We start from the raw sequence: 27,780 nt of genomic DNA on the forward strand, positions 1-27,780 counted from the left end.
TACGAGTTGGGGGCAAGAAGAGTCATGGCTTTTCCTTTTGGACTATGTCACAAATATGGATACATTTTTTGCATAACGCTTGTTTTTCATGAAGAAGTGTCACCATTACTACACTGCTTTGTCATATTATACTAAAAACTACTACCGACAACTACAATAAAATTTGTGAAACGAGTTTTCAGCATTTAAAGAAAAGTGACTAAAAATATAGTGCTTATGCAAGTGATGGCCCTTGAAAACCTGAATCGTTATTTATTAGACTAGTCAAAGAAAACTTTCAATGCGCACTCTTAGATGCAATAAACGGAACATGTGTATCAGAAATAGATCCAATCTTATCGTCATCAAGACTAAGAAATTGACTACTTCATGATTGATTGATCTGCTACATATCTCGTCACACTGTTTACTTTGAAGTCGCAGCTTCATATGTTCATCCGTTGTGTACACAGTTATATACAATGTTGCATCTATGTCATTTCAGTTTCAGAACACATAATTTATTTCCATACCTTTACATTCGAAGTTAGGCCAAATGTAAAGAAGTGTATATACATACCACCTTAAATTCCTTAAAAAATACATACCTTACATATCACCTTAAAAAATAAGCAATGTAGGATAAAATATTAAACTTTTTTTTACATGTGAGATAGTAAATTCTAAATTCTCGAATTTTTTCAATTTAAATGTTCATTATGGTTACTGACGTTTGGATAATAACTTGCTTATTCCGGTATCGTAGAATATTAGGGTATGAAAAACTGTAAAGGCTCAAAAAACAAGTTTAGCATTTTTTTGAGGTTTGAACAATTTTCCTATTGAGAACTTGTCGAAAATGTTGAGTAGTAAGAGTAGTGTCTAATGATTATGGCGCAATACATAGAGCATGTAACCGTAACTCCTACACTTTTACTAATGTGATCCTTGCAGTACAAGGTCAAGGAGTGATTTGGTTTTGTTCATTAATTTTGGCTATTTAGTCTATTCTGAATATTTGCTACTTATTCATTATCCGCTTCTGCAGTCATTGACGAACCAGACTCCTGAAGATGTAATGAATAGTACTTGCACTAAACATATTTCTGTAGCATTTCGGCTATGCAGGTGAAATCGCAACCAGTCATAAGCGCATCTCCCATCTGCGTAATCTGTGATACGGGAGAGGTAAAAAAACACGCCCAAGGATTTTCAGTACTGCTTAACATGTAGCGAAAAACGCCAAAAGTCTGCAGCAGACAATTAGTTTGGTCCCGAATTTAGCCTTGATGATAACTACAACCCTAAGTTGCAACCAATCATGGAAAAAAGTGGCAGCGTTTGATGAGCATTATAATGATACAAATAAAATACATGTGTTAGAGAAGAATTTAAACACACGTGCATACTGATTTAGGAAAAAGAAGTTTTTTGATGAAATATTTTAGTTAATACAATAGTTCCAAAAGGCTTCCCCATCCTAGAAGTAATACAAAAAACTCCATCCACTGCTGATATGACCATCTGTGACAAATGTGGAGGATTCATTTCTCATTACACAGTTTGGTGTAGGAACGAATATCTTACGAGTGAAAATTGAATTACCTCCTTAACGCTCAGTTTGACTACGTAGTACTAGCTAAGTTTTTCCATTATATGAATTGTAGTTCCTGTTGTGTTGACACGAGATTTGTCATCTAATTGACGACGAATAAACTATGCCACCAAGGCTATGTAGTGGCGCGTTCCCCGAAGCGTGGCCTTGTCGGTAAGCTGATACCCAGTTAAATGCGAAAAAGTCGATTGGCTAACACGAACAGTTCTTGAAATCATTGAGAAAGTAGACAAGTCTTATATTAATATACTTGCTGGCAAATGTCTCTCAAGCTGAAATCTCTAAGCTTTTTCCAGTTGTAAGTTGTTATGCCCACTTTTAAGTGAGAGCTTACTTTTCTTAAGCTATAGTCTTTTTTAATCTTTTCTCCTGTATGGTACTAGTATCGCTTCATACTAAAACACATACTGGTTAAGTGACTGTTTTTCAAAGAGTCCCATTCGGTGAGGTTAATGAAAAAAGTAATATCCACAAGTAGCTTCTCAATTGTTTTTCGTAATTTCTTAAATAAAATGGATGCGGTTGAGGAGTAAGGTGTAGACTGAGGAGTTATTCGTTTTTGAGTACATGTTTTTATTTATCACGTAAACTCGAAGTAAAGTACTAAAATATTTTCTCGTTTCAGTCGCAAGATCCAGTTCTAGTTGATTACAGAACGCACATGCTATCATACAAGCGTTTTCAATGAAACGACTATGTACTGGAAACGCACTAGATATCAAATACAAATTATTATTGATTTGTATATTGTTTGCCGAAACTAGGCTTCGTAGAACACTTTAAGCCATTTCAGGACACGGGGATTGAGCTCGTCATTTTCTCGAAGAGGAGCACATTCGTGGTACAACTGCAATCAAAGAAGAACAGGCTATCAGATGCTTCATAGAATGAAAATTTCTTGTTTTTCACAAATGGAGATTGTATCAAAAAAAGGTATACATTGTTTACCGGGTCATAACTTTGTGATTACTTTTCCTTTTGGCGTATAATTAATTGGAAAATATGACTGGACCAGGATTAACTTTTACGCATAAATAGTTCATTTCAAGATCCTATTAAAACTGTAGAAGTGTAGCATAAGTATGAAAAAAATATTGTAGGGAGTTCCACGCAGATACACCTATACGACTTATAATTAATCGGATGAAAATATTAGCAAAAAAGAGAATTGGAAGGTTATAATGAAACATTTAAAAAACTTACAAGACAGTCAAGTCCCTAACTTGGCACTAGCGAAGAAAGTGTCCATTGTATTTTAGGACATTAAATTAAAAAGTTATATTTCAGCGATAGTGATGATTTGAACCGATTCTGCGAATGTCATTTGGAAGAATGTGAGCCAGAAACATATGTTTGTGGGAAAGATTGTCCATAGTGATGAAGCTTTTAACGAAGAATGATGAAGCGATTAATTTACATCATTGCACTCACTAGATAACAAAAAATTGGATCATTCTTTTTTATGACTTGTGACAGCTGCTTTAATTTACTACAAGGATCTGTTTTGCGACGCATTTGGGAGGGAGTTTGGTTAAAATGGCGAATTTAATTTCCAATAAAATAAGTCGCCTGCAAAGTGTCATTGTGATTCGAAAACATATCTTGGTGAATATCTTTTAAGCACCCATATATATATATATATATATATATATATATATATATATATATTTGTCGGCCTCTTAGTTGTGCATATTCACTGAATCTTTTAAAAATGGATCTAAAAATATTATTATTTTCTATTTCCGTGTGTTTGGGCTAACGGGAAAAAGCGATGGTAAATACGACGTTTGAGAATTTTCGAAATTATGCTATGAAATATAAAATGTTTTTTCTTGTGCCAACTAAATCTCGTTATGATACTGATTTACTGCCGACGATCAGTTTTATATTTGCCGTTCGAGAACAGAATAAAATGCATTTCATACCGGACTATAGGAATAACAAATTACTTGCCTCATTTCGAATGGCGCCGTTCGGTTCATAGCTCGAACCTTGGGCTAAAGTGTTCAAATGATAGACAATAAATCCAACGGTATCTAGATCGTGATACACCGTTTGAAGCCGTAATCGATCCGCAACAGGAAGACAGCTGCCTTCCGTAGAAACCACTTCTCCTAAACGCCCAACTGTGTATGCTGCTGCGAACGTGAACGACTGCATGATAGCTCTACCTAATTTTTCTGACGGCTTCCAGTCGTCGTTTTCCCAAGGGTGAGTTATAAACAGAGTATGAAGAGATACCGATGATTTCTGAACGCCATCTAGTGGTGAAATAAATATAAATGTGCATCGAGCAAAAAAAGGTGGCTGTTATTATTATTGGCATATAGCACACAAAGGTCGTATGCATATCGCTAGAAGGTTTTAAGATGGAGCCACAGTGTCATTCAATCTAAGATAAAGCGGCGTACAAAATATGTACATACTCGCAAATAGACGACCGAAAGATTGTAGGACAATTTATCCAAGTTTTTCTTTATGGCATTGTACAATAATGTTGTTTTATGCCGTAAGGTATTTAGAATATACAATTATGTGAAGATTTATATTATGCCTGATAAAAGATACGCTGTTTCAATTTCGGCAACATACAATTTTACATGCAAAGATCGTACATTCCTGTGAAACTTTTTGCCCATGATTCGTTATACCAAACTTATCGTTAGTTCATGTATGATATTTCCTTATCTGATTTCTGAGTTCAAAATAGCGAAACTTGGTACTTGCCTTTAGTGAAAGGACAAGGCGAGAGAGGACAAAAAGTTTTCGGTTCGTAGTCAAATTTTTTACAAAGGTCCATTTCGGGCAACGCTGGATACATCGAAGGAAGGGATCCAGTGGGTCCAGAAACATCAGAGGAGCTGGACGACGTCAATACGGAAAGTGGGATAGGGACTGTCACTGCGGATGAGGCGTATCCTTGATATACATAGGGATTCACCCCTAGGCTACCGTCGGGGTTCTTTTTCGGCATTCCAATGTACTGGCAAGACAACTAGGAGAAAACCGATTATGTGCAATATTATATTAGGCTGTTACCAACGAATTCAGCGAACTTTGAAACTGTATAACTGCTGAACTACGCGCCGTTAGCCGACGAAATTTGGCTGGCAAATATCCCAGTCTTCTGAGAATGTGTGGAAGGACATTGGTCTACTCTACAATGTTTTACTTTAAGAGAAATAAATTCAGAGAGAAAAATTTTTTTTGGTCTCTAAAATAAACTTTCAGTGGTCAAGTTTGTCCGTCAAAGGCCACAGTGCTGTAGAAATACATTAGAAATTGGTCAAAACATTAGGCAAAGTGGCTTTAGGCGAAAAACGCTGTGTGTGAATGGTGCAAACGTTTCAAAAACGAAGAATGGAGTGTTGAAGATCAGACTGTTGATCAAAACTGGCACTTTATATGCAGCCTGTTAAAAAATTATAATCTAAATACTGAAAATGTGGAAAATAGTTTAACAATTGGTTCCTCATGAGTTGGCTCCGGATCAGTTGGAAACGCGTATGGTGTACTCCACCTGTAATTTGTGGAACTTTAACCAATAAACATCCGTGATGCAAGAGGGATGCTTTGATCTCTATCGCGAACCGGAAAGGCAAGAGAGTGATGTCGCCCTGGAGCGAAGCCGTATTCGGCGGCAATGCCAAATAGGATCGGACGTAGGGCGATGATAGTACTAGCAATGAGCACTAGGAGATAGTCGCCGAAAATGAAACCATAACCGAAATACCCGCTGTCTAGAGTTGCTCAAGTGATTTATGTTGACATGTTAGTCGGAAAACACAGTCTGGATACGTAGTAATAACACTAGATTTTGTCTCCATGTCTTAATTATTTTTTGGACTGGGCAAAGTAATACTTAACGTTGGCTTCAACCCGCATATCATTATGATCTAAGTCCGAATAATTGCGAAATTTTCTGCGCCTAAAAAAGAACAACTGGTGAGAAATCATACCTTGCTATAATTTTTTTTTAAGAAGCCACAGATAAAGAGATTACATACAGGAACGCGAGTTATAGATTTATGGCACGCAAAAGCCGCCAGAACGTTGGGACGAGTGCGTCAAAAATAATCGGAGTTCCTCTAAAATATATTCTGCCCCAAATAATTCAAAAGTTATTTGATTTCAAAGTTCGTCGGATTCGGTTATAACAGGTTAATAATATCGACCCTGATGGGGTTCACGGTCCTAATAGTTTTTAATTGTTAGCAGAAAACAGACCGCCCGGAGCTATTTAGCGACTTAAAAGAAATAAATTTAAACTATATTTGGTAGATACTCTCATAAAGTTTATGGCTGTGTAAGACTCTAAGTTGATTAAAGATCATCAGCAGATATCGAGTCAAAAAAAATAGTTTAGTGCTGAAGATTAACACTCAGTGATCGCGTATGAGTCTTTAGAAAATGAGATTGCTGGTGGTAAAAAAACACTGGACAATCAATTTGATCCTAGGACAAAAAAGCATTTCGTTATCAACGCGATTATTTTGAAAGGAAAATTGAGGGAGATAAACGCTATAAAGGAGGTGACCATAATTCAGGACCTCTAACAGAAAAACCAAGCAGCTGTAGCTACGGAAGCTTTTGAGAAAAACGAAGCATGGACAATAGGGTCTCTGCCGGCTCAGTATAAGATTTCTTAGAGCTAGTATTGTGGAATCGTTACGAAAACTTTTAAGATGAAAAAAGAATAGTAAAAAATGAGTTCCTCACCACCTAAGTTTAGCAAAGATGGAGGTATGCATGATGTACTCTAGAGGGAATCTGCGCAACTGCTAATAACAAAAAACCCATCTGGAGCAAATTGTCGCCACAGACATGAGTCAGGCTGTGCAACTACAAGAGAACAATGGAGACAAAAAATAGCGTCGAATAGGAGAAAGAGTGATTTCGGTGAATGTACTAAACAGGGGCGGTACTCGACAGCTCACAGTATGATTCGCAAAGTGACGACAATGCATGGGTCATAGCTACACTTCCAGTGCAGCACGAATCGAAAAAAAACGTAGTCGAGCTACGGTCTCATTCCTTATATTCTCTAAATTTATGTGATCTCAGTCGCTTCCATGCTTTTAAGAGGGTCATAAGTGACGTAGCGTATTCTCTCGCCGACTGTCTCAAACAAATCATAGATCACGAGATTAGGCATAGTAATGCAACTCGCTAGTACACAGCTCTTCAGAAGCTTCCGGAGTTCAACATGTAAGTAATAAAGGAATATTTGACATAATTCATCATTTCCTATCTTGTTTTAAGTTTAAAGGTTTTTCGACGAGCTAAATGGCTCCCAACAATCTACTAATAAACGTAGTATTCCAGCAGTTAGACCGTTGTGTTGGGGATGATGTAATGTTAACTTTGTCATAAAACGATCCTTTTAATACTATAATGCACACCTCATGAACCAATGGCTTGTAGACAGCCCGATCCCGTGTTGAGTTAAGTCTCACAAAATCATTCAAGGCAGACATCAATTCGAAGGTGCGACGTCCTATTCCAGGGCCATATTCACGAGGAAACCTATGCCAGGGTCTGTAAAACAGATATTGGCGTAAACAATACGTACGAGTTAGTTCGTGGCACTGTACCTGTAGGACCTTTATGTAATGCTTCATTTCAATTCTATGTGAACCAATCTCCACACGAAATCACATACTCTTTTTATCAAACCTATGATATTTTATTTTGTTCAAAATTTGAAATGTTCTAATTTTGTTTGATTCATCCCCTACATTTCTAGACATGGAAAGCTAAAGACCGTAATATAATATGAAAACGTATTTGAAAAGCTATAAAAAAATTGGTCCAATAATAATGATAGCAAATACCGTATTTCATAGCTTTTTGAGAAATGCCAGATCGATAAATTGAAAATTTTTAGAATTTGTACGTCTAGGTGCAATACAATATCTACTTTATACTCAAGACGAGGCCCATTATAACCTAAAATTACCATCAAACTAAGTAAAGAATGCTTTTTCGATTAATTCTCTTTGCATCAATCTTAGTTATCGATTAGTTTTTGTCATATAAAATGGGAACACGTTTTTTTCTGACCAATGGTGCTGCAAACGCTTGCTTAATGATTTATTAAATTAATTTATCATTAGTTTCTATGAACGTGCATTCCTCAACAGCTTAATAACGAATTACTAAATAGCTCAATAGCCTCATAGAATCCTATTGTCAAGGAATAATATATACCTACTAATTATAAAAATGGCCAAAAATATTTTAAAATGCAGCTTGCGGCGAAAACGATGGGCACCACATTATACGACAATTTTACCCTGTATGGCGATGCAAGAAAATATTTTAACTATGAATATCTACCCATTATCAAACATCTGCAGCTGATACTATGCATTTGCCCATAATCTTTGATCTGTTAACCAATATAAATATTCGTCAGAAATGCATATGTGGTATTAAAGAACTTCTCCTGCCATTTTTTAAATTTTATTTACGAACAAATATACGGTTACTAATTTCATTTAAATTTTAACATTTAATGCAATAATCCGTTAAAACAAGATTTCGAGAATGTAGATGCAAAAAACCCTCGTAGGTTGATTTTTACAATCTTTTCGATGTGCGGCCAGGCATTGTCGTGGAGAAAGATGACTTTGCCTCGGCAGAGTCTTTTCTGCCGGATAATTTCGTTCAACTTCTATGTAACTAGACAACACACAAGCCTTTGTTAACTGTTTTATTTTTCTCAGGCACTATATAAGCCCTTCCAGTTATACCAAACGCAGTCTTTTCGGAAAGGAAACGTGGCATAAGTCTGGACTTGTGCGTCTCTTTTAAAACTGTATAATCGTTTTCTTGTTTTATACCGACGCAAAGACGGTATTTTCTATGATCAATGACTAATATCAATATCAAAAACTTAATGTGGCTGCGTTTTACTCGTTGTCAAACGAAACGTTGAGTAGCAACGGAAAATCGTTTTTTGGGATATTTATTAGGGTGCACGGGCTTCTGCTTTTCTCTTTTTGACTTAAGATGCCCGTTCATACTCATACGGCTGCAATTCATCTTCTCCTCCACTATATGAGTCGTTTGCCAGCCGTCTTCCTTCAAAAGTGTACCTCAGATAGCCGACCGGGACGGAATCCATACCTGAACTGTGCAAACCAATTGTGAGTAGTCTTCTCAGTTATAGAATCCTCGTTGTACTCAATACAAATATTCCGTGCTGTACCAACAGTTCTTTAATACTGGCAAAATAAGAAACAAGGTAGGTTCTAAGGTGCACTTCCTTCTTCATTTGAAACCTCTATTATGAGAGTCTGAACTTGACATATCACTCATTGCACAGGAGATTACAACGGATTTACAGAGTATAGAACACTTTCAAGTAGTACAAAGAGTATAGATTAAAATATGCACGTAAATAAAAAAATGAAGTAACAGGAAAAGAAACATTAAAACAAACCAAAAGTTCCTCTGTTCCAACCTCCTTCAACATATTCTCAAAAACCCTGGCAAGGAGGATAGGCAATGGTTTTACAGGTCCGAGACTTTACACAATATACACTTGACAAAAATGACACGGACGTAAAAATCCGAGAACCAACCTCTTACAGATTCGAGATTTTACACGATATACAATTGACAAAGATGACGAACGTGTAAGGTCCGAGAAGCAATCTTAGAGGTGTTCCGATGTCAACTCTTTCTCATGCAAACTCAGTGCGATCAGCCCTAACCGCCGGCCGTCTTCCAGAAAAATTCTTAAATTTTAAATTTTACAATTTTGAGGAAGATCGAGTTCGTTCAGCAGTTGGGAATAGTAACAGGAATACTGGAATGAATAACAGGAAGTAGGAATCAGTAACTTTCAAAACACACTAAGACAAACCTGTCTATTTATATTTCTCATCGGTGAGACAGTGACAAAGATGTGCCGGTTTCTTTTCTTAAACTCCGGACATGTAATTTACCCGAGATATTAAACAGTAGTTTGTAGCCCGAGTACGTTTTCTGGAAGCAGATATTTGCATAAAATTTTTCCCGGCAGAAACCTCTTTCATGTGTGTATTTATTCAATTTTACTATCGTTCCCTGTAAACATAGTTTTAATTTGAGGCGTAAACCTCTTATTTTTAAAAATTCTTACAATAGACTCATAGACTATTTTTTATATTTGGATGCTGCATGCATAGCTGCAAAAGAATTTACTCGACCGTATTTCTATTTACAAAACTTTAAATAAACATGACGAAATTGAGTCATTTTAATCAACTGAACACGGGTAATGAAAAGTGGATTACATATGACAATAATATGCGAAAAGAATCATGATCAGAAGAAGTAAAACCTCCACAACTTGTGGTGAAGTCTGGATTGATGCCAAAGAAGGTGATTGGAAAGGAATCGTGCATTCTAAGGCGTGCAACCTGGCAAACGATTGATTCGGACACCGACTGTCAAAAACTAACACGATTACAATACTCCATCGAAAAAAATCAACTGGAAATTCGCCTACAGACGACGTACACCTTTAGCTATTCGACAAAAATTGAGAGAACTTAGGCGGAAGGTTTCAACGCATTTACTCCATAGCCATCTTACACTGTCAGGCTGTCGTGTATTTTAGTCTTTACAGAACCCCTTGATGGTATTAATTCACTTTCAACTTAAAAACCTACAGTTTTTCGTCCAAAAAAACAACCCAGTTCTACAGTGATGGGATTATAATATTACCAGAAAAATGGAAGAAGGTTATCGACCAAAATAGCGCATATTTTATTTGGTAGTATTGTTTTGAGAAGTGATAAATATTTGCAATTTTGATTTGAAAACTTTTAATACTTTTTTAAGCTATATATGCATACTACTGGCCTTACCTTTGTGGATCGACCCTATGCGGTAGTTTGAACTGTTTTGAATCAAGTTTGATAATTTCCAGACGATTTTGGAGCCACTTGGTCTCGTTCTCATTCAGCGACATAGAATTGAATGCGTTCTGATATTCCTGTAACGAAAGAAAAATAAATTCACATAAGCTATTCTAAATTGTATAAAACCGATATTACATCATCATGATTCAAGGAAAAGAAGCTCTCTTGTGAGCACAGTAACTGCAAGCTAACTTGCCAGATACACTTGGTAAACCGATTCAACGCTCAAGTCTTACATGAGTTCAGTTGACTTATGTTTTGGGTAAGCAAATAGGTCAATTCTATTTTTTTTCGCCTATTTTCGTCTTGCCTTTAGTTTAAGAGCTTTTAGTGCCAGGTAAGTAGTTCACTTACCTACAGCTGCAGGGAAACCGTATCTATTAGTTAGTGCGGAATATTTTTGTACGAACTGAGTTTGCAGAACTGACATTCCGGATTTGAAAAAGAAACGGCTAATGCTGCAACCTGAAGAACTTTAACGATTGATACCAAATCAACAAAATTCACACTACTTTTGAAAATCCCGAAAATATCTTCGGTACATAAATCGGAACTGTTCAGATAAATTCGCTTGTTGACAAGAAAGTCAAACTTTTAAATGCGTGAATTCTTAACGAACTCAAAAATTATTTTCCTGACCTAAAGTTGTTGGCGTGTAGTCAGTTTCTAAGACGATGCAGAGGTGGATGTAAGATCGTTTTCTATAAGGCCGCGGCTGGAAAATAAGCGATAGGTCCCCAAACAGGGTTATCTAAGGGTAGTTGTCATTGCAAGCAAATTGGCTCAAATACTGGGTTTTGGCCGGAATATAGCCTAGCCGTATTGCGTCAGATAACCACCTGCTTAATTTATTAGAAATTAACCTACAATGAAAAACAACTCGACTCCTTCGATAGTATAATAGTGTATAAAAACCCATATGTGAAATGCATAGTGTCGTTCTAATTGATTACTCAACCACAGTTTCAAGCAGTCTTTCGAAGGGGAGTACTACTAGGCCTATAAGGTTCAATGTTTAACCAGACTAATATTTCTACTATGATCTGACAGTTTACCATCACACGTCAGCAACAGGATCAGTGAGGACCGAACAACCGATTGGTGAGCACTAATCAGTGTTGCAACGTACCTAGGCCAGATATACGGCTATGGCACATTAAAACTCATTGTTTTGTAACAGCTTATTTCATTGAAAAATGCATTCATTAAAGACTGATTAGAGGAATTAGATACTAACCTTAGGTAATTTACTATGCGCAATGGAATTGGTAAGTATCTGCGCCTGTGAAGCACCCTCCAGCAACCGAGTCTTATGTCCGATCATGTAAGCCCATCTTGATTCCCGCCGATTAGGCTTTTCAGGAAAAAAACTCTGAAATAATTATATAACAAAGTTAATATTTACTTTTAGGTAGCAGATTTCATCATGATAATAAGTTTCCGTTGAGTCGAAGAAAATATCACCGCTGACTAAGTGATAATAAAAATAGACACTTTGAACATAATTATGTATTTATGACCATGTATTTTTAAAGCGCCACTTTATCGTTTCTCATAATGTAGCGGCAATAAGCACTGGCGTTACAACTAACCAATTTTGACTTGTACTGACTAATTTTAAGTTTAAGATTGACCACATTGTGTAGTTATGGTTCAGTCACATGAAATCCACGCGAATTAAGGCAAATGTAAAGGCAGGAATTAAATACAGCTAATTGAACATGAAACAGTGCAATAGGAAAGCAAAAAAACGTAGTAAATTCATATAGGTTAGTAATTGAGAACATTACATATTCCTAGGTATCACAATGTGAATCTTAAGACCTTCTGAACCTACCCTGATTTGCATATAATTTCACCGCTCACAAAAGCAGGGCTGCTCTCCACAGTGCCAAAGAAAGAAGAATGCTACTCTCCTTCGTGTCGAGGCTCGGTAAGCGTAAGGAACTGGTTTGTCCCTCTGCTAACAGGAGCCAAAAAGTTTTGCAAGTGGGCCGAAATGATATTGTACTACCATATAAGGTCATCTTCATTTCACCAAGAACTTCCCGTGTTACGCACGCTATAGTGCGATTTCATCACAGCAGTGCCATCACCAGTCAAGCATTTCTCTTAAGATCACAGCGGTGGTGCCATCTGGTCTAACTTACAGGTCAAGCACTCTGGGTTTCTAAGTGACTTTTCTAATTACTGCATTGACTTTCGAGTATCCCCCTTGTGTAACTTAAGTGGTTGGAACCGCTTGCACCAATTTCTCTCATGCTGAGCAATCGCACTCGCACATTCGAGTAATGATTTTTAATTTGGCAATAATGTGGAAGAAATTCTGGCCAAACATAATGTTTAACTGTGCGAATGGACCTCTACTAAGGGCAAAGTCTTTGATGCTATGAACGGCCTCTTCACAAATTCTTGAAAATCTTGCTTAGTAAATATTAGAAAATCTAATTTGTTACTTATTTTAAGGAGTTACAATTGGAGTGTATGGAGAACGGTTAATTAAACTTATATTGCCTGAATTACCTAACCGGGCCATCGCAGTCGTCTTTCTGATCTAGGTTACCTTCCATGATTGTGATTCGTAAAAAAAGTTTATTCAATGTACGTTAATACGTATAGAAACTTTACCACCAAACTTATTCCACAATATTTTACTCGCGCCAAGCTGGACGTTTTTGTATACATAATGCGGTTCTAGGCTGTTTTATGTGATATAAGCTTCACTTTTTTTCAGATCAATGTAGTGATTATAACAATCGATATATATACTCACATTTAAATCAACAGCGCGGTCCGGCTTACTTGCAAACGATACGGCATCGTAGACGGGGATCTTTTTGTCGATCAGAAACTGTGGAATTCCTAAGTCCTTTACCTTCCTTATCGATCGACGATTTTGCCATAACTCCCTGTTATTCATTTTTAGGATCGACAAGCAAGCTTTATCCTAAAGAGCTCTTCACATTAAAGTTTTTGGAAATAGAGTCTATCTTGATATTTTTATCGTGCTATAAAACGATCAACAAGAGGAAGCATCTGACCATACCAAAATAAAAAAACAATTACATTTCAGGTTAGTGTCAATGAGAAATTTGTTCTGTGTTTTACAGCTGAAATAATCTGGATGACTAATTTTGAGGATATCTTTCGATGCTTTATTATTGTTATCTAAAAATTTCTTTCGTATAAAAGTAAAAATTATGGCTAATACCACATGCTTACGTGCTACAAGTTTATTTGTCTAAAAAAATTAGATGTGAAAGCACTTAAATATATAGTTCTTTCAATAATAGCTTCACTACAACTCTTGTGTACATTTGTCTAAAAAATTTAGATGTGAAAGCACTTAAATATATGGTTCCTTCAATTTACTAATAGCTGCGGCAGAACTCTTGTTTCACAAATCCTTACACTAATTTGCTCCGTCGGCCTGCCTTCTTGGTGCCTAGGCACTAATCGCACTGTACACACCCGATATGCGTTTACAACTTCTTAAACTAGAGCGAGACTAACTACTCATGAATAACTCTTTTCCTGATAGCCTCAAAAAGTTTCAGCCCTCCAAATTTTCTAAATTTTTTAACTAAGTCCTTGTTATACACCTTCGGTAAAATCTCTGTTCCGATCTCCCGTACTTTTTTAGAGGCACCTCTTTAAATTGAATGAACCATTCTTTTAGTCGTCGCATAATGTTAGGTATTTTGAAGTACGAATACAGTAGTATATAGTAGTTTTAAAGTGTGGGTACGGTACACTTACTATACGTCTATTATAATGAAAGTTTGCATAAAATGTAACGTCGTTTGAAAGGAAACTCTTCCAGTTGGGTCAAAAAAATTTACGTGTACTACACTATCGGTCACTGCCTATATTACTTTACGCGTTATACATATACACCAATTGGGCATTCAAATTAGAAATTTTCGTTTGATTTATAAGCTAAGTGGGCGTTGACTTAAAACATCTAGTTTTACTAAGAGACAGATAATTAAAATCTTATTCTATGTCTCACAAAAGTGATGTATTAAATAAAAATTTTCAAATTCTCTCTTTTTAAATGACTTTGTTGAAAGCTTTGTCACAAAACTGCCAGTTGGAAATTTTGTTTATGAGTTATGCTAGGTTTGGTGTAACATAATTTTTATTATTATTTTTGCTACCTCAATATATTTTGAATTTATTAATTAATTTATTAATTAATAATTTATTATGACTTTTATAATAAAATTTTTGCGATTTGCGTAATGCTACATATACTAGAACACATGCATATAATACCATTGCTTAGTATCATAATACGCGGTTAGCTCGCGACATCGCTCAATTGATAAAATTGCAATCAATGGATATATCTATTAGAAATATCCTAAAAATATTTACTTATAGTAACGATATTTGTTGATCTTAAGCAACACTTGAGTAACGCGCATGTTGCCAACTACAGCTGCACTTTATAGCTCGATTCAAACAGAGACGACGTGTATTTTACAACTAGTGCCAGCTTCAATAACTTCAATGCTGTAACCAAGATACACGTACAAATATTCGAATTATAATCCAGTTCAACGATTTTGAACGAAGACGAATAATGGTCAGAACAGAAATCTTACGCGCACTACTCGCGCACCCAGCACCGGCGTGTGTTTATTATTTTAGTTCGAATCCACCTTTTTGTGGCACGCTGAAACTGAACGAAGCGGTGCTACGAATCTTTTGACCTGCGCGCTTGTACCACATACCAGCTTGTCTTGCCTGTTTGCTTTGGTGGTCAAACAAGTTCCAACAACCTGGATATCAAATATTAGCAAAATTAATTATTAGACATTGAACGTAGATGTTATGTAATGATTGAGTTGATTAGAAATATACCACCTGATATGTTTTTCAATTTAAGACAACTGCTCTGTTTACCGCTTTTTTAGCGGAGATTTAGCCGTTTCGATATTGGCATCCCTGCACAGAGTGTCTGTTGTGGTGCGGACGAAATTCATTTTTATAGCATGTTTGGTACCGGTGAGATTTGGCGCCCGAACAGGACGTACCACCTTGGAACGAAGCACCCCCAGTCAACGGGAAACTGGTCACCCAGAGGTGAGGAACCTGATTTGTGAAACGCACCACAGTTGAGATCGTGGTGGTATCTCGTAGCTGCGGTGTTTGACAATTGACACCGGTAGTGTGGCACGATTATATCCGCAATATAATTAGTTAACTCAGATACTCAGATACTATGAGCCTAAACGTTATTCACAATTTTTGTTAGTTAAGCTATCTTGTTCATCGTAGCGGTTAACCAAACGTTATAATTAAATGCAGATTTTGCCAATTAGTTACTGGAAATTTTTCATTTCAACACAAGCCCGCGTATAAGTTCAGTACCAATTAGGCACCGATATGCATATGTATCTAATTGTTACGTAAAGCTCGAAAAGTGATATATTTTGAATCTGTTTAGAGTAGGTTATGTTAGACGCTGAAATATGCTCAATAATCTTTAGAATTGACAAGAATGTAAAACAAAAAGCTTGCTTTAATCATTTTTGTCGCGAACAAAATATCTCACTCTAAATCGTTGAGGATGTCGAAGAAGATCTGTAGTGAATCACCATCATTGAAATCATAAGTACTATGATAATTCTAAAAAAAAAATTAAAAAAGCTTAAGAGTAGTTGAAGACTTACTTCGTTTTTGTCCTTCGAACGTCTCTAATTGACGACAATGTGGAAAAAATGAAGGCCAAGTAATGGTTTAGTACCTGGCCATATGTCTGAAAATGGTTCACATGATTGTATACGATTGATGATGGGCACGAGACTTACCTTGGCACAATTTGTGTAGAAGGAACTAAAGCTTTTGCAAAAAGAAAAGCAAATAGGCTGTAAATAGACGTATTGGATAGAACAGATTCAAACACTGTATTCATCCTCGACTGATGAAGAGACACGATTCTTTCAGTTCGATCCGTCAGCAAATCTGCTAAGAAGCTTCGGAATATTTTTAAGAAGGTTATGAGCCAAAACCAAAGAAAGCACTTCAGAAAGCTTGAGAATCAAAACGAAGTTGACAATACCCTTGACCACTTCAATATATATTTACGCAGACTCATATCTACATGATTTTTTTAATTTTGGTTTAATGAATACCAGCTCTTTAAGATTCATTCTCACTCACGCTTTCAGCTTATAGAAGACGAGTTCATAAGCTACGAGCTCACTGAGTGCCACTTAGAAAAGCTCGCAAAAATGCACGGATCAATTTTTTTGTCTATGATTGCGACCCAATATGCTTTAGATGGATGCTTTACAAGAACGTGGCAAAAAAGTCGTGGGTAGTATTAACCACACAAGTACAGACCCTTAACATCTAGTCAAAAAAGAACATGTGTGATCTGATACAAGTTGTTCTTGAGTAACGAAATAATCATTGCAGCCAAGAGTTGTGAAAATCTGGGTTAGGAACGATGTCAACTTGAAAGTAAACTGAATTTAAGGTTTTCTAAGCACAAGTTATATTAAAAATATCACAGAACTCCGGCCAAGATACTTTATCCTACTTACCAAATATATATCCCAAACGTGGCTCTACATAATTATTGCTTATTTCACTTAAAACAACGTATACTAAAGAAATATTTGTTTACTAGACAGTATCCAGTTCACATAAACCAATATATCGTGATTATGAACGCCGTCTTCTAGACCGGTGTTAATATCTGGTCGGCCGAACGCTGAACATAGGTCGCCCAGAGTATCGTCTTATTTGCGTATTCCTAAAATATAAGTTAGGACCAAAAATAGGTGATAAACCATAACCGGTTTTTTGATTAAGTGAACATATAATACAAGATCTTGTTGCAGGTCATCAAAAATAATCTAAAAGACTCAGTTCAGACATTAAAATTGTAGGTTCTGGGCACATCTTGCATAAAATTTATATAAATGTCAAACGTAAATGGAATTATACTAATGTACTTAGTAAAATAAGCAGCAGTTTGTACATAGGTTTGTGGCTGTACAAATGGTTATACTTAATTTAATAATAAAATGTAATAATAAATAACTGAACCTCTAATATTAATCACAATATTTATCCCCTGAGCATACGCGCTACAAGTTTACCTGAACATTAAGTTAAAAGGCTAACTTCCATTCTAACGGGATACGTCTTGCAACGGTAACGGCAACCCGAGACATAGCCAGCGTTATGATCTGTCAAAAACCTGATGGGCGAAACAATTTTGCTAAAAACGGTTGAACTTTCTCGCTGATAAATGTAGGAAGTTACATGTTTAAATTAATTTAATTATTAATAGTATGGGTTCCTCACTCATGATTACATGCATTTTGTAACCATCTGTTAATGATTTCTCCATTTATTTAGGATTGCTTATCGCTCGTTGCAATAATATTTTGAATTCAAATTATATAAAGAAAGCAATTCTTCGCACCTGCCAAGTTTATTTTAAGCAACATAATTACTTAAAAATGAGGAACGCATCTACTAAATTACTCTTTGAAAGTAGACTATTTTAAACTTGTTAAACGTTCGTTTGATTACTAAACGGCTATCATACCTTAGAAGTAAGTAAGACTGCCTTCACCTATAGCGGTATTACAAAGTTTTTCTATTCATAAGTGTATTCTATAAATGAATGACCGTGCTTTCGGCCGTCAGAGTAACATCTGCATTTCTAGCTTCCTACGTAGAAACCGCATCGTAATGTATATCGTCGTAAATTGGCTAGATAGATTCTTGTCTTCTTGTTCCTTATCATGTTTTCCAGTGTCAGGATCTTTCCCATCGCGCCCGTGCCAGCGTAGTAAAATGCCTGCCCACTAATCTTAGGGACACATGAAGTGGCGCAACTTTGAATCCTATGACACTGGCTCGATGGCGAGAAGCAACCAGCCGTCTGAAGTGTCGGACGTGAAACACAAAAATATTTTTTTGAGTCTGCCTCATTGTCCTTGTTCACTTGCCTATTAAACCTAGAGACACTTGGTGAGGTGGTTGAAGGTGTCTTGAATCCGGCCATAGACATACTTCATTTCAATAGCTGGAAAGCGTCGCTAATATAGGATGTAAAGCTAACATTCGATATGATCTTTCTCATTACATTACATTACTTTAAACAACCACCATGTGTTCATTAAAGTGCTAGCATTCACGTTCTTTTCGATTTATATGATATATTATATTATTATTAGAAGTACTATCCTAGTCTGTATTTGGTTCATGTCGTCTTAGCCGACTTTGCGCTAGGCGCAACCCATTTATATTTAGCTAGTAGCAAGAGAAGTTGTTATCTGTAATCTTCTGCCTTGTTTTAGGCCTATGTGAAACACTAATCTTGACATGAAATGCTCATTGAAGATATATTTATATAGCGTAGTTTAGGTAACTCAAACCGCATTGACTAGATTCAATGCAAACTCCCTTGTGCTTGATTGACCAGTTCAAGCTATGGTTGTATACTGTTCGAAAATAATATAGCACTTTTTACATTGAAGTCGATGCAAGGATGTCGCAAGAACATCATGAAATCTAAGCAGTTTCTCAAACAATTTAGAAGTATAGTTTTTCTTGAATTATTACATTTTGAAAAATAATGTTACGGTATGAAATACATTACTAAAGTGGTGACTAATCTGACTGTAAATCTTTTGATTTTTAACAAAGCAGTTCAGTGCATGTCTTAAAATAGTTAATATGCACTCTGCAGAGCAAATATACTCTTCTAGGCTTGAAGATATATGGTCTATAGAAAATTATACACAAATGTAATGAATAGTGATACCATGGCCTTTAGGCATTCAAAACTGGTCAAATATACATATTTTTGTCTTTATAAGTCTATCAACATGAGCAGCACGTACAAGACAGTCTAAACGTAGTTAGCTTGAGCTTCATTACGATACATTCAGAATACGAATCCTAAGGCCCTTGTTTTCGCTTGACTTTATTATAAACTTGATGACTCTCCAGAAATAACCAAATGTGTTTGAATCTCTGTAGAATTTCTAATCTTTATATATTTGTTGCTGAACGTCCTTTGCAGGATTTGTAACAACAACGGACGGAGCTAACGAAAGTTTGCGTAGCAGGCTATGGCAATGATAAAAGGAGAGATGTCAAAAGAGCTCGTGGTTAATGTTTTGCAACAGGAAGATGGAAAGGTATTGACAATTACCCGCAGCTACTACTTTTCTCATTGTTACTTTCCGTGAGTGGAGGAAAATATCTATTAAGAAGCGTAGTAGGGTTAAGACGTTCTCTGCAATAACCTTATTTTAATCCCAGTTTAAATGGCTGATTCTCTAAGTGAGTCTTCTGTTTTAATTGTTGTCGTTCAAAGGCTTGCAAAATGCATTTAAAGGAGTATATAGTAGTTCTAAACATGGGTTTTTCAGAAATATCTGAAGCAGCCTTTTTGTCTCTCCGTTGCCATCGGCATCTTTACTTTGCCAGTTCAAGTTGTAAGTTCTAGGAAAGGGCTCTGTTATCTTTGCAGGAGGGTGAGACTGTACAAATACGTATAGAGCCTGGTGTTACTATGCAGGGAAGTCATGGTGTGGAGCTTGCTGAAGGTACTGAAGAAATGGAAGACGACCAGGATAATCCTCAGGGTAGCGTCGAGGCCGACAGCCATGAAAACGTTGAGGAGGTCCAACAACACGATGGAGCCATCGTCCTAGCAGGCGGTATAAAATCCATAATGTAGAACGAACCAATGATAAAAAATTGAGTTTGACTGATCTATTTCCAACCTCAGCTACGAGCATAGTGGCATAATTCGTTTTTAAATAATAAAGCACATTTATCACTATGAGCTAAAAAAGCCAGTACGTAACTCAGTCTGCGAGTTTATACAGGGTCCTTGCGCACAAATATTTCATGATAATAGAATTATTAGATTTAGCGAACATACAAAGTTTCCTGTCGTATGTCATACGTTAGCATACGGTCTAGACTCACGCCAATTGTGTTTTTGGATAAGGGGCATTCTGTTGGTTTTAGGAACTGGATCCTCTCGCCCTTTCCCAAGGAGGTTAATTTGAGGAAGGGAAGGGTAGCAACAGCAATAGCAGAGGGATGAGAAAGGAAAAAGAGACACATCTAAAAGATCAATGGGGAAGGGAAGGCCGTTCTGCCGCACAATCTTCTAACTTAAAAGCTTTCTTTATGATACACTCAGTCTATCTAAAGGCCTGGATGAAATTTCGACCTACCTCGTGCGACCCTACGGCGCCGTTGCAATAGCCTCCAAGTTTTTAGTCAAAGCGATAAGGCCATTGGTTTATTTATTCCGTAAGATGCAGTGATGAAATCTATATCGTCTGTACTGACAGAAACCACATACAATTTCCGACCTGAACAATGTAGTTTAATAATAGTCTAGAAAAATGCGTCGTCTGCGGAGTCTGGTTACAAATGGGTTTTTGAATGTGTGTAAGTGTGGATAAGAGGCAAATTTTGCAGTGAGTAGAATCGGTTGTCATGGCATCATATGTACCCCCAACTTCAAGATGAGAGTAATAAATTGTGTAGGGTGACATGACCACGATATCCTTCTCACAGCTTATTTCAATGTGTTATAAATTCGGCATTTGGTAAAAGACTCCCCACTTGCATTTCTCTCATATATGTAGTGTAAATCTTTTTCACATACAATTCATTGAAAGCACAAGCTTGATTATTTTCAGGCAGCCAGTGCAAGGCATCAATACAGAAAGTCATTAAAAATTCAAACCTAAGAAGCCGCTTAGAGCACCTAAATGATAAAAGAAATACTTTATTATATCAATGAAACGTTAATATAACTGCTATACTGTAGCCGAAAATGAATCATACAAATCAATTCAAGCAAACGCTGAAATTGCTCTCCATGTTGTAACTTCACGGTAACATGCACTAAACGATCCTGTGTACACTTTTTATGCGCTGTGTATGGTAATATTTATCACCGCTATGTATTAATTCGTATGTGATTATTGTGTTTGTGCCTGATATGTCCAGTTACGTTAAATGTTTAAAGGCAAACGTATTGCGTTTGTTGTAATCGGTTTTTTTTTGTAACCTATTTATCGTCATAAGTCCTAAGCAACCTGAAATAAACCTAGTACCATTGTCATTTCAGACATGTCATATGATGAACGTTTGTCAGAATCTGAAGAAGTAGCTGCAACCGGTCACAGGAATTCTCCACTGCTCGGTTCATCTCGTTATCTCAAGTACAAGAAAAGATGGAGGAATAGTTGGTTGGACGAGCCTGAGTTTCAAGGGTAAGTGGATGCTTGACTTGATATTTGCGGATCTCAAAGGATACAACGATAATAATAACAATAATAACTGCCTCGATGGCGTAGACCGTCTGATAAAAGTCTACAATTTTTCACATTTTGAAATGCGTACACCTATCTTGGCCAGCGTCGATATCATCAGCGTCGATACCTATTGTGTATTCAGAATCGGTTTCGACTAGGCAACCGATATTATTGCCTATCACGGAAATGTCGGCGCAAAGAGATTTTGGCCCTCACCAAAAAAATAACGTCTATAGATTGGTTGTGAATTGTTTAGAACGGTGGAGCAGACAATATGTGCTACGAAATTCCAGTGTAAATATTAGAAGTGCATAAAAGCATTGTGTAAAAGCGTCTGGGAACGACAAACTTAATGCAGAATGGATTGAAGACTTCGGGATTAGGTTGTCTGCTTCACTAGCCATCAATGAACTAGCTGAATTTACTGCTCATAAAGGCAAAGTGCAACCTTGCCCATCACCCTTTAGAATTGGTTCCTGATACGATATAGTTAAATTTGTTCGGAAAGACAATACATGACGAAATGGTCTTCAATGAATTACCCGACCTGCAGCCGGATAAAATTTAAGACTAAGCTGAACTAACTGCACAGTTTGAAAATATCAACCATGTGTTGACGGTACGAATCACAAAGATACTAAACTGACAGACATCTCACACCATAAAAAGTACTACAAAAATACATCTCTTTGGCATAAAAACACTTCATTTTGTTTTCAAGATTAGGATGGTGAGAAGGCGGTTGCGATTAGCTTTAAAGCGCCTTGCATAGAATGCGGGAAATCGAATAACCAACAAGAATTATGGATAACTAAGATACAAACTATTTTGCTTATTATCAAATACATCCAGAGATTTTACATACGCAAGCTTTTTGAGATAGACTTGGTATGAGTCCTCTGCGCGTTATGTTCTCCAAATAAATCCACCTAAAGAGCTATTTTTGAACTCAATACATTGGTCCATGAGGGTCTCTTCCATTGGCATGCATGAAATAGATATGGTTATATTCGATATTTTGGACCAGGATATTGTTTGGCATTTCAAAGAGACTTAAATCTGTGCACAATTAATAAACATTGCAATGTTTTCTGGGCACGTGTTTATAGGTGGTTATCACGAAACAGCGCATCCCGTAACGCCTATTGTATAGTATGCAAACGCGATATCTGCGGGTCTATGACCATGATCAAGAGACATGCCCGAACCGGTAAACATCAGGACAATGTGACAAATTATTCCGGCAAAGATCAGCATATCCAGCACCTTCAGATACAACAACTGCAATATTCAGGCAAACAACAGCAGCAGCAGCAACAACAACAACAACACAACAGCAATATTCGGTTGGTTCCCGCACTAGCTATAAAAAAAGTAGATAAAATTTGTGAATTATATTTGCTCAGTTGGTATAATTGCAGTTTAAAGTAACGTTTGCTTGCACGTAAGGCCCTTTGACCAATATCTGCTAGTCAATTTTCGTACTAATCTTAAAGGCATTTTTTCTCAAGCAACTGCTTCTGTTCTGAATAGATTACTCAATAAACGACTTGCTATTATAAGTACTTAGGGACGCCCTGTATAAGCTCATAAGGCCTAAGAGCCTTATACAATGCAGGCTAATTCTGCATATGCTGTTTGACCTTGCAACAATTTTAGATACATGCTGGGTACATCAGACGGGTCAGCCGTTGGAACAGGTTCTGGTGAACCCCAAGTCGTTGTCGTTTCGGAGGTGCGTTGTATATTTGTATTATATAATGTGTTCGAAATGCTCGCTTACTTCAATTCGCGACAATACCTTCCATTCATCGGAGTAATCGTTCTAATCTATTGTAAGTCCGATTAACAATTCAATGTGAGCTGTTGTTTAATTTTTTAACTTGACTACTTAAAATCACTGCAGAAACGTTCAAAGTATGCGGAGAAGATATGCATTAAAACAGAAATATTACGACGTGGACACAAATACTATATATCAAATTTTGCGTATATGACGTGTTGAACGTGAATAGCAAGTGGACAGTGGCACCGGGAATGGGGGCCCAGATACAGGTGGCGGCGGCGGAGATGGAACTGTATTCGTGACCGAAGCGACGGAAGCAACCGATGCAGAAGGGGCTGAAGGAAACACCGCCTTTGGTGTCGACGGGACCGTATCTCTTGAGGATGATTATTCTCCTGTCGATTCGGGTGAAGTTTACGTGACCATTTGTCGCACCGAACAGTTCTCTGCTAGTCATAGACTACACTGTCCCGAACTGACGCCCTTTAAAAATCAAGAGATTTTCGGGAAGTGCAATAACCCCAACGGACACGGGCATAACTACAAGTGTAAGTTAAAATCGTAGGTTACGGAAAACGTAGGGTTATTGTTGTATTAAAAATCCGGTTAATTTTAGATGACTTACTTGCCTCTTTGTCCTCCGCCCCTATTCTTCTTTGAACTTGACCATTTTCGCTACGTAGTCGGAGATAGTTCTGGTTGTATTTTGATATTTGCTTTTGCCTCTTTAAAAAATGTGCAATGCTTTAACGTGTAAGTTATGATTCGCTCTCCAGCGTCACGAGCTGTGGACTGTGATGAAGTTGTACCGTGAAGAAATAAGCAGCCGCGCATTTTTATACCAGAAATGTGTGGATTAGGCATCGAAAAGCCGTTATTGTATCCACAGCACAATCTAGTGAACAAAAAACCAAAACACTAGAAATTAAGTTATCCTACATTTTGAATCCATTCAACCATACCAGCCCCAGTGAAGATGAACTTAGCAGACTATAGGGTATTGGTCTGTAAAGTATCTACAACTGGACCGCCGTAGCGTTTGGTGTTACCATAGGTGTTCTCAAAATTTAATTACCATTACCCTCGATCCAAGCCCTGATCCTTGGCGAATAAACTAACACAGATCTATCAAGCGTAAAAAGGCTTTATTTAACTGCTTTTCTACAAAAAAGTGGAATTATTAATATTATTAATCTTTCTAAGATGTATTTTGTAAAACTAAACGAAAAGATTTCAATAATATCTTTGGCTGTGTAGTTGAGGTTGCTCTTACAGGACCAATTGACAAAACGACAGGTATGGTGATGAACCTAGCGGATCTGAAACGCCTCATCACTTCCAATGTACTGGATGTTGTCGACCATAAAAACCTCGATCTTGACATACCCTACTTCAAAAACGTTGTCAGGTATGTATAACTTATATTACCAAGATTTATATTCTTAGGCTGTTTGAGAACGACAATTAGGTTGCTAGCGTGAGTCGAAATTGATGTCTAAACGGCCCAAGCCGATTAAAAAAACTAGCGTGGCAAAATTAGCTATTTGCTTGAATATTCACAACTATTGTTATTATCTTACCTAGCACGTACTATCTCTGATAACCTTTGTTAATATTTTTAATGTATTTGCTTGATTACGCAGTACGGCTGAAAATATTGCCATCTTTATTTGGCGCCAGCTTCGACCAGTCATCGACCAGAAGCTTCATATACGTGTGTCTGTGTTTGAGACCGATAAAAACAAAGCTGTGTTTCCAGCCTTCATTTGAATCGCAACCTCCTCAAACACGCAGCCTCAACAAGTGGTTGCCTAACTAGCACACATAGTGTTGGCTTTGGCCTAACACAGCAACAGGCGCTAAAATCTGCTAAACTGTTTCAAATATCATACTACATCTTCCTATTAAGCCGGGCGTATTGAACAAGCCTATATTTGTATTGCGTATATATGAAGGTGTAAGATTTTCGGTACCTACAGCTTAAACGACCATGTGTTATTGTTTCTCGCCTCCAAATATATTATTGCTTCGAGTGTAATTATCCGGAGTATGTTGTGTATACGAAAGCGTACACATGAAAACCAATACAAAGTAAGTTTTCGATATGAAAGCTGCCTGAAAATATTTCTTCCATTTGTTTGTAAATTGTATTCAAACGTTGAAGTACAGTTGTAATTGAGTAGATGATGGAATAATTTTCGCGTATAGAAAGCTTGAGACAATTAAGAAAACGATGTGTTTTCAAAGAACAAAGTTTCGGCGATATTTGGGTTGTCCTTAAACATAGAGCTTTTAAAATATGCTACACAACGTAAGCTGACTGGTATCTCAGAAGAAAACATTAAATCGAGGCTTTGCAGGTTGTACTGTTTGTTAATTTGAAGTTTTTTTAGCAAGTTCCTATATCAAGAAGACCTATTGGAGATGCCCAAAGACTGTCGCGGAAGACATTTACCATGGAAAAATAGCTAGGCCTGGAAATGACTTCGTTGATAATTTTCACAGGAATGGTATTGGCACTAAATATTATTTAAAATGTATTTCTAATAGATCTTTCCTTTGAGACAAATACTCACGTTTTGAAGCCTATTAGAATTAGAAGGAGTCCAATCCAAACAGATAGAAAAACAAAGTATTTTACTAAAAGTATTGAAAAGTGCTAATTTCAGAATAAGAAGAGATAAAGTTTCATAGCGGATGGCCTTTGTTTTTTTTTTAGTTGTAACGATACTTTGTATTTAGTTGATTACTCGGATTTAGTCATTTTGAGTGGGCATTAACCTTTCAATGAATGGCAAGCCAAATTCCACATTTAATACTCTACTTCGTTAATATTATAATTTGCAGACTCAGTAAGTATTGTAACTATTACCTGTAAATAAATCACAGTATAATTGAATCGTCACATATTCTATGATACACGTATAGAATAAAAAATTACGGTAAATAAACAATGGACACGTTCGTGTGTCTAATTGGTGCCAATAGTATTTAAAAAAATGGCATGAATTGAACAAGGAATTGAGTAATCGATTACGGCTGGTTTAGAAAATTAGATTCAGCGGATGAAAAATCCAGCCATGTTTTTGCTAAAAATGTTTACCAAATGAGAGTTGTTATCAGTAACAACCATGATTTGAATGATAGCATATACTCTTAATGACTCTAAACGCAATTTTCATACTATATATTGATGTCCAGTCTGATGACATTTCACTGCGCGAATTTAGCATTTTTCGATTAGTTGTAAGCCACCTTTTGTAAGAAATAGATACGCGACAGTAATGCAAGATTCAATCAGGAAGCTCCGATTGCTCTACAGTTACGTAAATTCATCAACGGTTAATACAGAAGATTCAATAAGCGGTCCCGAAAAAAAGCAAAACACACAGAAAGCAGGTTCAAAATAAAATACTATCTATTTTTCTCGTAATCATTACAAGTAACCATTATTGTCTATCACTGCTACTTTCGGCAGTATTTTTTTTATATAATAGTTAATTGATGGTCGTTGTGTTGTTCAACGTCTTTTTTATGACCGTTGTGTTTAAAATTGTTGTTATTCTACTGCTATATTAGCGTTTAGCTATTAGTTATAAAGTGTATTATCGCAATTCATTTTATAGCTTTATTAAAATCAGACCGCATATAGAACCACCGTAAAGCACAATAATTACTACATGTATATAATAATTTTCAGCTCAGATCAGGTTCTCCTAGATAATTAATTGTTGCTGCTCCTCAAAGCGAGAATGTAAAACGACCTGGGCAAACTTTTACGAGGTGGCATACTAAGCATCCGAAATAGTCGGATAGAGCCTTTGTGTAACTTCCAGCTTTTTGGTGTTATTCTAGTATTCATTGTTTCCATGTCGTATATAAAACTGATGTAGAAGCTTTTAAATATTAGGATAAGCAAAGGCAATTTACAGCCAACGTATATTTTAATACAGTCTTTAAGGTTAATATATTTAGTATATTTTTTGAGATTCTAACACAAACTCAGGACAAGAGAGACGCTTTTTATGAATCTCCAGACATGATCAGACAGGTAATGATTTGAATGACATATAACAATCATAATATTATTGATTAATAAAATTACCGTATCCATATAATACGTACATTTACAAGATTTCCATCGTCAGTCCTAGATATATA

At 36.6% G+C, this 27,780-nt stretch overlaps 2 protein-coding genes across 6 annotated transcripts; one reads left to right on the forward strand and one right to left on the reverse strand.

Moving 5' to 3' along the window:
• Nucleotides 1-206: 206 nt before the first annotated feature.
• On the reverse strand, nucleotides 207-15,173 carry mRpL37 (mitochondrial ribosomal protein L37). Its single transcript, XM_086971223.1, has 9 exons — nucleotides 14,890-15,173; nucleotides 13,283-13,418; nucleotides 11,747-11,881; nucleotides 10,456-10,583; nucleotides 6,997-7,132; nucleotides 4,306-4,589; nucleotides 4,210-4,213; nucleotides 3,548-3,901; nucleotides 207-2,441 (listed from the first exon to the last, which is right to left on the reverse strand). Exons 1-9 carry the CDS (start codon nucleotides 14,937-14,939, stop codon nucleotides 2,355-2,357), a joined length of 1,314 nt encoding a protein of 437 aa, XP_086827349.1. The 5' UTR covers nucleotides 14,940-15,173; the 3' UTR covers nucleotides 207-2,354.
• Nucleotides 15,174-15,443: 270 nt separating this feature from the next.
• Nucleotides 15,444-26,518, forward strand: LOC111267191 (uncharacterized). 5 transcript variants are annotated; one of them, XM_022845270.2, is made up of 9 exons: nucleotides 15,444-15,600; nucleotides 19,568-19,685; nucleotides 20,021-20,210; nucleotides 21,647-21,791; nucleotides 22,943-23,179; nucleotides 23,493-23,568; nucleotides 23,849-24,167; nucleotides 24,877-25,027; nucleotides 25,263-26,518. In XM_022845270.2, the coding sequence occupies exons 2-9, from the start codon at nucleotides 19,617-19,619 to the stop codon at nucleotides 25,387-25,389; spliced, it is 1,314 nt and encodes a 437-aa protein (XP_022701005.1). In that variant the 5' UTR covers nucleotides 15,444-15,600; nucleotides 19,568-19,616; the 3' UTR covers nucleotides 25,390-26,518. The 5 variants fall into 5 exon arrangements, with proteins under 5 accessions (XP_022701005.1, XP_022701007.1, XP_022701006.1 ...); XM_022845272.2 differs by having other exon boundaries at nucleotides 20,069-20,210; XM_022845271.2 differs by lacking the exon at nucleotides 15,444-15,600 and adding an exon at nucleotides 15,634-15,682.
• The last annotated feature ends 1,262 nt before the right edge of the window (nucleotides 26,519-27,780 follow it).

The sequence above is a fragment of the Varroa jacobsoni genome, unplaced genomic scaffold (genome assembly GCF_002532875.2).
Source record: "Varroa jacobsoni isolate VJ856 unplaced genomic scaffold, vjacob_1.0 scaffold_1155, whole genome shotgun sequence".
Taxonomy (NCBI): Eukaryota; Metazoa; Arthropoda; class Arachnida; order Mesostigmata; family Varroidae; genus Varroa; species Varroa jacobsoni.